Here is a 13,638-nt window from a genome sequence, read left to right as displayed (position 1 = left end):
ATCGATTTGCTGTATAAGAGAACATTCATAATTGTTTTGGATCAGTTGTTGTTTTGTTGCTATTTGCAGTTGAAAAGAATAAACGGCAGATGTTCTTAGTCCAAGTATGACTTCCAAAAATTCTCAAGTCCATCTTGTTCATTGGATTTGAGATAAAGCTGTTCCCTTTTTTGGGTACTGGTGGGACTGAAGTTAATTTTTTCACTTCACAGCTAGTGGACAACCCTCTTCTGACTTCGTCACCATATTTGTCAGCCTATACTAGATTGATTGATGGCAAATCATACATCAGCTCATTGACTACCCAGTTGACCAAACAAATCCTTGCAATCAGGAGCTTTTTAACTTTGATTTACCAACAAACTTCTTGTAGTCAGGAGCTCTTATCAGAGCTTATTGATTCCTCAATTGCGTAACAGCCTCCCTGTAATTGAAAGCTCTTTTCAGAGCTCATTGATTCCCTGATTGACCAACAAACTTAATGCAATCAGAAGCTTTTATCAGAGCTAATTGACTCCTCAATCAACCCACAAACTTCTTGCAATAGGGAATTCTGATGAGCTCAGACTCCCCGATTGACCAACAAACTTCTTACATTCAGTAGCTCTTTTCAGAGCTGATTGACTTTGCAACCTTGCAATCAGGAGCTCTTATCAGAACTGATTGACTCTGCAATTGTCCAACAATCTCCTTGCTGCAATCAGGAGCTTTGATGCAAGCTGATTAACTAGCCAATTGACCAATAAAATTCATGCAATTGGGAACTCTTATCAGAGTTCATTGACGCCACAGTCGACCAAAAATTCCCTGTTATCAGTAGTTCTTATCAGAGCTGATTGACTCCCTAATCCAAAAATAAAAGTTATTGCAATCAGGAGCTCTCTTCAGAGAACATTGACTCCCTGATTGACCAACAAACTACTGGCCATCAGGAGCTCTTGTCAGAGCTGATTGACTCCCCAATTAACTAAAAAACTCCTTGTGATCAGGAGCACTTATCAGAGCTGATTGACTCCCTAATCAAACAAAACACTTCCTGCAATGTGGAGCTCTTATAGGAGCTCATTGACTTCCCAATTGACTGATAAACCTCATTTCATTGGTAGCTCTTATCAGAGCTAATTGACTCCCTAATCAAACAACAAACTTCTTGCAGTCAGAAGCTCTTATCAGAGCTCATTGCCCTCCTGATTGACCACCAAACTCCATGCCATCAGGAGCTCTTATCAGATTTGATTGACTCCCCAACCAACCAACAAATTCCTTGTGATCAGGAGCTCTTATCAGAGCTGACTGACTCCCTGATCAAACAAAACACTTCCTGCAATCTGGAGCTCTTATAGAAGCTCATTGACTCCCCAATTGACTGATAAACCTCATATCATTGGTAGCTGTTATCAGAGCTGATTGCCTCCCTGATCAAACAAAAAACCTCTTGCAGTCAGGAGCTCTTATCAGAGCTCATTACCTTCCTGATTGACCAACAAACTCCTTGCCATCAGGAGCTCTTGTTAGATATGATTGACTCCTCAATCAACAAACAAACTCCTTGTGATCAAGAGCTCTTATCAGAGCTGATTGACTCCCTGATCAAACAGTAAATTTCTTGCAATCAGTAGCTCTTACCCAAGCTCATTGCCTTCCTGGTTGACTAACAAACTCCTTGCCATCTGATGCTCTTATCAGATTTGATTTACTGACCAACAAACCACATGCAATTGGGAGTTCTTATCAGAGCCCATTGATGCCACAGTTGCCAAACAAACTCCTTGTAATCTTGAGCTCTTATCAGATTTGATTGACTCCTTAATGAACCCACAAATGCATTTTGATCAGGAGCTCTTATCAGAGCTGGTTGCCTCCCTGATCAAACAATAATTAAGGTTCTTGCAACCAGGAGCTCTTATTAGAGCTCATTGCCTTCCTGATTGACCAACAAACTCCTTGCCATCAGGAGCTCTTGTCAGATTTGATTGACCGACCAACAAACCTCGTGCAATTGGGAGTTCTTATCAGAGCCCATTGATGCCACAGTTGCCCAACAAACTCCTTGCAATCTTGAGCTCTTATCAGATTTGATTGACTCCCTAATCAACCGACAAACTCATTGTGATCAGGAGCTCTTATCAGAGCTGGTTGCCCCTCTGATCAAACATTAAAGTTCTTGCAGTCAGGAGCTCTTATGAGAGCTCTTTGACTCCCTGATTGACCACCACACTCCTTGCCATCAGGAGCTCTTATCAGATTTGATTGACTCCTCAACCAACAAACAAACTGCTTGTGATCAGGAGCTCTTATCAGAGCTGATTGACTCCCTGATCAAACAACAAACTTCTTGCAGTGACAGGAGCTCTTATCAGAGCTCATTGCCTTCCTGATTGACCAACAAACTCCTTGCCATCAGGAGCTCTTATCAAATTTGATCGACTCCTCAACCAACAAACAAACTCCTTGTGATCAGGAGCTCTTATCAGAGCTGATTGACTCCCTGATCAAACAACAACCTTCTTGCCATCAGGAGCTCTTATCAGTTTTGATTGACTTCCCAACTGACCAACAAACCTCATGCAATTGGGAGCTTTTATCAGATCAAACAATAAAGTTCTTGCAATCAGTAGCTCTTATCAGAGCTGGTTGCCTCCCTGATCAAACAATAAAGTTCCTGCAATCAGGGGCTCTTATCAGAGCTGGTTGCCTTCCTGGTCAAAAAATAAATTTCTTGCAATCAGGAGCTCTTTTCAGAGCTGGTTGACTCCCTGATAAAACAAACCTTTTGCAATCAGGCTCTCATCAGAGCTCATTGACTCCCTGACTGACCAACAAACTCCTTGCCATTGGGAGCTCTTGTCAGAACTGATTAACTTCCCAATTGACCAACAAACTTCATTCATTTGGGTGTTCTCATCAGAGCTCATTGATGCCACAGTCGCCCAACAAACTCCTTGCAATCAGGAGCTCTTCTCAGATTTGATTGACTCCCCAACCAGCCAACAAATTCCTTGTGATCAGGAGCTCTTATCAGAGCTGAGTGACTCCCTGATCAAACAACAAATGTTTTCTTCTCATCAACTCCTTGATTGACCAACAAACTTACAGCAATCAGGAGCTCTTATCAGATTTTATTGATGCCTCAATTGACCAACAAACCTAATGTAATTTGGGGCTCTTATTAGAGCACATTTACACCACAATCGCCTAACAAACTCCTTGCAATCTGAAGCTCTTAACCAACCTACCAACCAACCAACCTACCAACCAACCCTGATGCCTCAATTGACCAACAAACCTAATGTAATTTGGGGCTCTTATTAGAGCACATTTACACCACAATCGCCTAACAAACTCCTTGCAATCTGAAGCTCTTAACTAACCTACAAACTTCTTGTGATCAGAAGCTGTTATCAGAGCAGATTGACTCTCTTATCAAAGAACAAACTTGTTGCAATCAGGAGCCCTTATTAGAGTTGGTTGACTCCCCAATTGACCAACAAACTCCTTGTGGTCAGGAGCTTTCATCAGAGCTGATTGACTCCCTGATCAAACCACAAACTTCTTGCAGTCATGAGCTCTTATCAGAGCTCAGGACTCCCCAAAAAAATAAACTTCTTGTGATCAGGAGCTCTCTTGACTATCTGATCCACCAACAAAATCCTTACAATGGGAGCTATCATCAGATCTTACTGACTCTCAGATCGACACACAAAGTAATGATGGTGACCTTTTCACTGGATGATTGACACTCATTAACTTTCAGTGGGTAATGACATAAACTGGGAGTCAACAGTACTAATTTTCTGTATCCACAGAGTAAATGTTAGGATAATCTCAGTTGTTGCCTTGTATTTTCAGTGTGTATCATGCTCTTCTGATGAACTTTAGAAGAAGCAGCATAATGTTTTTGTAGCCATCCTCAAAACTTGAATTGTGCCAACAAACTCTGTTCCTTAAATTTGCTTAACAGGAGACATATCACAGGAGATGTATCACATAGCAGGAGATATGTACCTTTCCCTTTTTCAGTGATAGATGCCATCTTGTATGTGCAGATATTCTTGTTCATTACATCAGAACTTCTCTGAAGTACAGGATCAGAATGCTTTCCACAGCAACCTCAGCAAAGCTTCCATTAAAAGCTTGTGCCTCAACTCCATAGTTTAATGAATTTCCTTCAAGAAGCATTATTGTTGAAAAAAAGCCTTAAGGACTAGTTTCTGTGAATATAATATCACTTCTTGAAATTTCTTGGCTATTATTGCTAGAAAAATTAATGCAATATGGATCTAGTTAAACAGCTTTGTCTGAACCCAGTCTCCTACAGCTCACTGGTAGAACATCCAAAGTACTAATAAGAAGGTGGAAGGTTCCTCTCCAATTGGGTGCACTCAGGTTTCTTTTTTCTCCTAGTATACCTATCATTCACTGAATAATATCTTCTCTCAACATGACATTCTCCCAAAAAAAAACTTAATGTCCTCAAAGCCTTCAAGTTATTTCCACTGATTTCTTTTGCCTTTGTAAATGAAGCAAGATCCATGGTAAGGTATTTTTTTGAGTGAATAATATTTGCCATTTGTTCTTTTCAGCTTTTTGTCTATATTCACAAAATCAGGTTTTTTTCTAGGTTTCCTCAGCTAGTGTTGCCATGGTAACCCATACCAATGGTTATTCCACATTAACTAACTGCCAAGTTACATCACCCTTCTAAATGTTATTTTATTTGGTTGGGTATTTCTGGGTGTATTGCTGAAAGTTCCTGAACACATAATTATTGGTACTTCCAACACTGACCCCACAATTTGTGGTTATGACTAATGTAGTGATTATCTCTGGGTGTCAACTTATCGTAATCTGATATCAAACCTCAAATGTAGTGGGGGGTGCTATTAGGTCGACTCTTTCTGTCATCTTCTCCTTGACTATTACATTAGACTGTTCTGAATAATAAGCATCAAATTTCACTCAACAGTATCACCACTGAATCAAACAGTAAGTCGAAATGATTGTAACTTCAAGAAGCTTTTGATTGTAGGGCAAATTCTCTCTCAAAGTAGTATAGGAAATATAGAGGGAATAGTACAGAGAACTTGCATACTGATTTCAGGGTGCAAAGGGTGAAGCAAAACCTGAGATAATTATTACTTTCTTTTACATGTGATTATTTCTAGATGTCATCGGCAGTCCAAAGAGGGTCAAGCTTATTCTGACTCCTTTAAGGGTGAGAAAAGATATATACATATATACAAAATTTGATTCTTGGTTGTTTGCAATCTGCAAACCACAGCAGCCAAGCAGTAACAAGTGACCCTGGACAGAACAGTTGAAATGTTACATTCTAAAATTGATAGTGACTATATTGCCCAAAAAAAAAAATCACTCTCTTCATCAAATTCTTTATCATGCATGTACAGCAGTAGATGTATGTTGTGTGTGTGTTTCCTTTTTTTACCCGATGTCATTTGTAAGGCTGCCTTGGACATGATTAATGTGTAAAATGGATATATTGCCATATACAGCTGTCTCAAGGAAGGTTACTTGAATAAAAGCATAGAAATGCATTCAGCAATCTGGAAAAGAATAATTGTGGGTAGTTTTCATGTCATGTTTCCTTGACCTCAAGATTTTGGGAAATCTGAGAAATCATCACTGTAAGGCAAAGCATAGGGGATTGGGTTATTTATTGGTTATCTATTTCTGTCACTTATTAAAATAATTTGATTACAGGATACCCAGATTACCTTTCAAAAACATTGCACTTTTGTCGTTTCCAACAACCTTTCTTGAAACAACTGTTTTTTTATCCATGTGGCCTTGTTTTGCCAATTTTTTCAAATGGTGCTGCAAAATTCTCACTTAATTTATAGCCTCTTGCTCTTGTGATCTTGTTTTATACTATGTAACTAAATATAACCATAAAAGTGTGACACAATAATAATAAAATAATAATAATAATAATAATAATAATAACAACAATAACAATAATAATAATGGTAATAATAATGGTTTAATTGACAGATCCACTGGGTGGCTCTTTGTTCAGTTACATTATTTCCAATTTAAAATAAATGACAATATTTACAATTTAAAAAAAAAATCGTCAACTGTCCATATATGTTGTTTCCAGAATCTTGCTGTGAAGGAGAGAAATGAAGCAGTTGAAGCTGCCAGACTCTCCACTTGGTGGCACTTTGTCTGTTCATTGGGTCCAAAAGTTCAAGAATTGTTTGATCAGGTATAATTTTAACCCTTTCACTCCCAAGATCTCATGAGTAATTCTCGTCACTGTTGGCCATACCCTTCTCATAATGTTAGTTCAGGGAATTTAGTCTTAGATCAACCAATAATCCCCTAACTGATGTTTTTCTTTATTCTCATCACTAGTCTGCTTGATATTGTGTCAATACCTTAAGGAGAAATTCTGTCTTGATCACTTATGGGAGTGAAAGGGTTAATCATCACACTATGCCTTCCAAAATACTGCCAATCAGATGATAGGGAAGTGTAGCTCTCTCCCATTGAGCTCTCTGATCTTATTTCTTCTAAAATTTGGTGAACAGTGCCTTAACCCTTTAACTACCATAAAATTAAATGACCAAGCTAGAATTTCTTGTTACATTATCAATAACATATCAAGCAAACAAGTGATGAGAATACAGAAAAATATCAATCACAGGATTATAAGTTGATCCAATTCGAAATTTACCAAGCTAACATCATAAAAATTGTATGGCAGACAATAACTTAGGAGAATTGCCAATGTGATGTTTGAAATGAAAGGGTCAAACGTTTGGCCACTGATGATGACTTTTTTGGAACGCCAACATTAAAAGATAGTTGTCAGGATGGTGGATGTTGTAAAGTCATGAGTCTGCATTCGTCAAATTTATTCTGTTGGCCACTGTTTTATCAGGTATGAGGTAGTCATGAAACACTCTCTTAAGTGGTAAAAGTATATTTGCATGGGGTATCCCTTTGGTCACAAGGAAATAGGGATTTTTTCTTTACCACAATTTTATTCTATAGAATTGTACTTGTAGATATCATTAGATCAAGGGTTGTTTTTTGACTTTAAAAATGATATGTAGTCTTGAACATAAATTAAACATGTACAAAAATTTACATTGTACTCTATTTTATCCTAGGTTTGCACTCCACTTCTTCAGTTTGTCTTTGGCACAGCCATTGATCAAGTTAGCTCATTGAAGACCAAGGAATGGCTCAGTGACCTCAAATGCCCTCCAACACCAACAAACAACAAACTCTTGTCAGACATGATGGCAGAAACACCCAAGTCAAGTATCCGCAGATCCCTCAAAGACATGGGAACTCCAAGAACACCAACTGTGTTAAATGCAAGCTTTGCCAAACCAGTGAAACAAAAGCTTCTTGTACAAGGGTGCGAGATATTGATGGAATTGTTGAAGACAGAAGACACTGAATTTAGTTCAAATTCTGATTTTATTGTTTCACTGGGTAAGAAATTTCTGGTATTGATAATGTTACCATAGTTTTCTTGATTGATTGAGATCCTTAAAAAACAAAAACAAAATTTACTTTAAGCGGCCAATAGCCTGTCAGAATGCAGGGTTTTCATTGGTATATGTCTTAAAAGGACAAGAATATAGTGTGAAGCACTTAGAAAATTCTCTCCACTTCTGCTTTACATTAAGCCTACTTTAATTAGGACAACAAAATTTACAACAGAATATATACTACATTGTAGCTGTAGAATTTCTGTGATTTTCTAAAGTAAATTAACAACCTGGAATGAAGGGATTAATTATCTTATGGAACCATTGAGAACTTATGATATGGTATGAAAGAAAGAAAACATCAGTTATTACATCATGATTGGTTTTATTCTTGTGTCAGATTGGTTGAATTGCTGTTGGTGGGACAATTTTTTCTACCATTCGTGGAGAAAAATGAAGCAAAGCCATGCATTCCCCCACTACTTGAGACACTTAACATTTAATTGAAACTTGCTTTTGTTGCAATTATTTTCAACTGGATTCTGAAGTTTTGAATTTAGACTATAATACTGTAATTTAATTTTTTAATCTTAGGTGAGAGATTGCAGATGGTAACTTTCAAAAAACCAGAGGAGTTTAAGAAACATGCTTCTTTATTAACAAGTGCTGTGAGGGAAGTCTTCAAAGCTCTTGGTAAAGATCTTGCAGGTAAATGTAACTGATGACGTGACCAAAAAGTGTTTATTCATGGGATAGAATTGTGTTTACAAGAATCACTGATAATTAAATTTAGGAAAACATTTCAAACCCATATTTGATAATTCAATGCACAACTAAAGGCACTAAATGGATAGGTCAATTGAGTATGTACTGAAACAGTGGATAGCATTGAAGGCACATTCTGATTGGTTACCCAGACTTTGAAATATCCTTAGCTATTCACTTCCAAGCAACTGGTGTGGGATTTGCACCTAAAAATACTGTAATCATAGTAGGAATAAATAAGTTAAAGACATCTTTTTGTGCTGTACTATCTCACTGTCTTAGTATATACCAAAACAAATATTTACCTTGGTGTAAGTGGCTAGCAGTGGATATTTATCTCACTGCTTTATGGCTCTGTAAATATCCACCACTGGCCACCTCTATTTCAGTGAATTGTTGCTATAGATGAAATAAAATAGATTGAGAGATGAGAAGTGTACTGTATGCTTTGCCATTGGTTGAACTCTTTCTCTCTAAAGATTCAGATATCAAACCTCATTACTTTTTTCCCTACATTCCTTATAATTTTAAATGAGAGAATCTAATCTTCAGTCAAAGAGTATCCTTTAGTTGAAAGTTTTCTTACCTCTCCTTACTCTTCTGCTTGAAAATTTATTAACATTGAAAGGATAAATTCATTTTTGTTCACTTGTTGGAGTGAGTGGGTCGATTTTTTCTAATATATTATTTTGTAATTTCTGTTTTGTAGAACCTTTGGGTATCAGAGTGTGGAACCTGCTTGTTAAAAGAATTGAGGAAGTCCTGGAAAAAGGTACTCCTTTAAGTTAATACCACTACTCCGCTGGTTCATGTCTCTACTCAAACTCCTATGTAATCTATTGACAATTTGTGGTGATCTCTTGTTGTCTGCAACACACAGATTTATTGATAGAAAACACAGCTGCAATAATTGCTTGATAGGGGCTCCACTTAAATGAACACGATTACATCATATCCTATTTGTAAATCAACATGCACTACTATGCTCATTAGTTAAGCATAACAGGGTAAACAACAGAAAATTCCAAAAGGTTTGTGTACTAGAACATTCCTCTACAAAAAACACAAATTCAATTTTTCATTTTAAGGTCCATTGTCAGAGTGTGGAGAATTTTTCCTTCCACTTCTTGCTGTTACACAGGAGTTGGTGGACAGTTCATTCATGTCATCGTCTTTAGTGCTTGTGAGTTTCACTGAAATCATTGATAATTTTTATTAACAATCAATTATACACACCCCTTCACCCCTTGGTACTCTAGTTGCCTTCCATTCTTTGCTTGTTCTGTAGCTTGTGCCATAAATATTTACTTTCCTGTTGGCTGTAGGAAATATAAGGAAATTTTCATAAATGAAGACAATGGAGAATTGGATATTTCATGAAAATGCTTATTTGATAGTTTAGATCATTTAAAGGATAGCCAATCCCAGGTTGTCACGTAAGGTGAAAATTAAGATGCCAAATCTTTTATCACTCCTCCATGACATATGGAGATTTGACTGCTTCTTTGTTCTGTTTCATTGGTGGTTGCCTCCCATTGGTTTTGATTTTGCAATACTCCTTTAAGAAGCACTCTTGATTAATACTAAGAGGGAAAACGGTTATACTGTAGATTAATTTTGTCATCATTAATTTTTCCACAACAGAAAATGCTTGAAGCTTTGTCTAGGCTGCCTGCTGAAATTTTAAGTCATCACACGGCATCACTTCATTCTAGAGAAAATCCGCAAGGATCACCAACTCTTCTCCTTATTCAACTTTTATTCACTCCACATTTACTGGAAAATACCTGGCAGGATGAGAGGTTTGAGAATAATTCTCAAATCGATTGTAATACCACTTGGACTTTGAGTGAATAGTACCTCATTAGAAAGGGCGCTGTGTCATGGCAATTACACTTAAGTTTAGCTTTCTTCTCTTTTATCAAACAGAGCAATTACATGCTTAGGATACTTTGTAGTGAGAACACAGGGAGGGGGAGCTTACTTGCATGTAATTCATAGATCTGTTAGAAACTTTCAAATCCCTCCCTCCCTTCCCCAGCTAGGTTCAATCGCCACTCCCTTGTGGGTTGCTCAGAGGGGGGTGGGTGGGGAGTGGGGGAATGATGACGTTTGCGCATGAGCTTACCGGGGTATATACGTTTTTTAAGTAGGTTGTATAAGCATTTAGTACAATAACGTCATGCTTTATTTACAGATTTCATTTGGCATTTGAGCATCTTGTTGATTGTGGAATGATAGCAGCCTCTGGACAGTTGTTCTTTTTGCAGACTGTTTTAAATCTCCTCAAAAAGGGAACAAGGTACTGTGCAATGTTAGAACTGAATGAAAGGTGTATGAGAACCTTTTTGATAATTATTTGCCTTATGAATTTTATACGCAAAATATATTGTGTAGGGTTTGTGAAAACTGCATTTGTGGAATGAATAATCTTAAGAATTAATTATTACAACTAGGATTAAAACTTGTCCCGAGATACCTGCTAAAAAGTACAGCGTCCCAAAAGAGATAGGACATCAACATGATTTTTACATGTTATCTTACGATCCTTGTGTAAAGTTCTGACCAACTGAGATTGAAGTCCTTGAGATTTGTTCATTAACATGATTCGAACTGATACGTAATTTATTGCAAAGATCTTTTCATTTTTTATTTTGCTCTTGCTGAGATGAAAATGCTTAAAATATTTTAAATTGTTTTAAATTTTCATAGTTCTGTTAATGGTAAAGACACTCTTTGGAGGCTGTGGAGCTGCGTTGTTAACCACCTAAGTGCACACATTCAAAAGGTTTGGCAATGAAAATATTTGCTCTTGATTTCTATGGGGAATATGGATCGATCAGTTAGAAGCTTTATCCCTTCCTTTCCCGCGCATTTAAACTGTTGAAGATCGGTGTTTTCAATTTCTCCCTCCCCAGAAAAAATTATATTCCAATGCCCCACTCACGCACAATTTTTTATTGCTTCATTCTTTGTGTGGTAAACGGTGTTGTAGAATTTAGCGAAGTCATATGAGCTTTCGGTGCCGCCGTTGGTTTTTTTCGCTGATGAGAGTCATTATACGATGTGAAAATTTATATCGAGGCCATTTCCTCGTTAAAATGGACTCTTGACCTTTAAACTCCTCCATACTTGAAATTAAAACACGTGCATTCCATGCGTCAAATTCCCCACCCCATCCAGGCAAGGTTCAAATTTCCCACCCCCTGGGCATGGACGACGGTGAAAGATCCGTGGGTTACCCGGGGGGGGGGGGGGGTTGTTGGGGACGATAAATTTTCGAATTGATCAGTGCATTAGTTGATTTTGGCCACGCACCCATTGACTATCACGTGATAGAAATCTCAAGCTCATAGTCCGATTGTTTAAATCTTTTTATCCTAGACGAATGATGTCAACCAAGGAGATGCCCTAGAGCATGACTTCAGCACTCTGTACTTGGCACTAATATTTCCGGTAAAATATCTTTTGGATACAGATTTACCACAGGTATGCTTGTCAGCTGTGCTAGTTAGTATTTTGAAAACTTGGAGACCCGTTTCCGTAGAATCACTTTTCCTTATTCCTTTGCCTTGATGCTTCTCTCATGTGCAGACTCTCGGCAAAGAGGTGGGCAAGACTCTGGTACAGCTGTACCGTTCCTTTTCTCGCGCTGCTGCTCTTGTTCCCACGGCTGAAACTAACATTTGCTGTGAAGAATTGTGCGCAAAGATCCTTACAATAGAGGGTGACTGGAAATCTAAGGTATGGTAAGCTCTTCAGTAGAACAATTGTACGGTAAAATTTAACTTAACTTAGTATTAATAATGGCAATTCTCTATTTTCCCGCTGTATTTTTGTAGAAAACTGACAATTTTTACCTAATTTCAGGTACAGTTTTGCTCCCCTACATGTTGATCAGTCAAAATTGGACGTTTTGATGATCGCATGTTTGTACTTTCTTCATAGAAGTTGTTTTCGTTAAATTTCAGGGCGTCGCTTTTGTTGACACGCTTGTCAGTCTCACTGTGGTGGCTATAGAATGCCTTGATTTCTCAACTCCAAGTTTGTTTGACATGGCAACCACAGCATCAGGAAAGTCACCCAACACTACCCCTACTAAGTGGAATAAACGATTCCAACGGCCCATGGGCAATATGACGAGCATGGTTAGCGTGGTAGCCAAGTTACTGTCTGCATGTGAGAGAACGAGGAACAGTAAGGTAATAATGTGAAATATCGTTCTCATCGCCTTACTCTTAACAATCATTTGATGAGGTTTTTGTAATATCCAGGATAATCAAGGTCAAGGTAGGGGTTATCAGCCGAAGCTGATTTTTGTTACCGAGAAAACGAATCTAATAGTTGTTTTATTATAAATTGAAAGAAAAAAAATTGGTTACCAAAGTGAGTGGAACTGATAATTTATTTTCAAACTTGTAAAAATATACTAATCAGCAAGCAATACAAAGCGTGCGAACTTGACATGAATACCCTTAGAAAACATTCACCGCGGTCAAACATGGCATGATTACTCGTGACCTTGAGTGTCCTTGACATGATTGTTGTATAATCTAGAGCTAGATGACGTCTGAGGCGCTTATTTCGAAAATTCACCGTACGCTTTTGGCCAATCAGAATAAAATTAATAATTGGAAGCCTTTATTTCTGGCGACAGTTAAGTTGCCTGCATGGGAGACGCAGTAGCTCTATGGGTAACCCTTTACACCCTAACATCAGTATGCATATTCTCCATACTGTTTTTATATATTTCCTGAGGTGCTGACAAGGAGAATTTGTTTTCCAATCAAAAGATTCCTTCCCTGCTGACCATTTCCTTTATTCTCATTACTTAAATGTGTGATTCAGGAGTGATAGTGTGGTGAGAAATTAGGTTTTAAAAGGTTAATGAACTGCGCTCCGGGCCGAAAGATACGCCTTTATTCATATCTCTCTCTGAGGGCTGATTACCTCAGAAAATGTCTCTCAAATTTTTTTAATTACAGATTACTGGAACGTCCCATTACTCCAGGTTTTAATTTTATTGAGATAATTAGTTGATGATGAAAGAAGACGTAAAAAGTACAACTGTTGCACCTAACTCGCCTTAAAATTACGCATACTAAATTTTAAAAAAGCCAATCATATACTAAAAATTTTAGTAACGCACTGATTATATTATCGTCTTAGGATTCAAACCAAGCCCTTGGTATTCTAGCAGCTGCTCTTACGAACTTAATTGACAAGCTGTCTTACCTGTTTGTTCACATCAATGGAACTGCGACCATAACTGCTGTTCTGAAGACTCTGAGCTCTGCTCTGGTGCATTACATAGAGAATGCGCACACAAGGTAAAACAGTGTATGATGCTATTTTTATAATCGCAGAGCGGTTCCGTTTCTGCGTGTTACCAAAGACATCATCG

General features: G+C 37.8%; 1 protein-coding gene across 2 annotated transcripts in view; it reads left to right on the top strand.

The window, feature by feature from the left end:
• Nucleotides 1-13,638, top strand: part of LOC131774802 (telomere-associated protein RIF1-like) — a 31,172-nt gene that overhangs the window by 5,941 nt on the left and 11,593 nt on the right. For both annotated transcript variants that reach the window (XM_059090883.2, XM_066173385.1), the window contains exons 13-25: nucleotides 5,166-5,215; nucleotides 6,122-6,229; nucleotides 7,140-7,470; nucleotides 8,064-8,177; nucleotides 8,944-9,006; nucleotides 9,323-9,417; nucleotides 9,879-10,036; nucleotides 10,432-10,536; nucleotides 10,947-11,022; nucleotides 11,619-11,723; nucleotides 11,829-11,978; nucleotides 12,206-12,436; nucleotides 13,404-13,564. In XM_059090883.2, coding sequence (XP_058946866.2) covers nucleotides 5,166-5,215; nucleotides 6,122-6,229; nucleotides 7,140-7,470; nucleotides 8,064-8,177; nucleotides 8,944-9,006; nucleotides 9,323-9,417; nucleotides 9,879-10,036; nucleotides 10,432-10,536; nucleotides 10,947-11,022; nucleotides 11,619-11,723; nucleotides 11,829-11,978; nucleotides 12,206-12,436; nucleotides 13,404-13,564 — 1,747 coding nt within the window. The remainder of the gene's footprint in view (nucleotides 1-5,165; nucleotides 5,216-6,121; nucleotides 6,230-7,139; nucleotides 7,471-8,063; nucleotides 8,178-8,943; nucleotides 9,007-9,322; nucleotides 9,418-9,878; nucleotides 10,037-10,431; nucleotides 10,537-10,946; nucleotides 11,023-11,618; nucleotides 11,724-11,828; nucleotides 11,979-12,205; nucleotides 12,437-13,403; nucleotides 13,565-13,638) is intronic.

The sequence above is a fragment of the Pocillopora verrucosa genome, chromosome 10 (genome assembly GCF_036669915.1).
Source record: "Pocillopora verrucosa isolate sample1 chromosome 10, ASM3666991v2, whole genome shotgun sequence".
In the NCBI taxonomy this organism is placed as follows: domain Eukaryota; kingdom Metazoa; phylum Cnidaria; class Anthozoa; order Scleractinia; family Pocilloporidae; genus Pocillopora; species Pocillopora verrucosa.
This window is presented reverse-complemented; position numbering and strand designations above follow the sequence as displayed.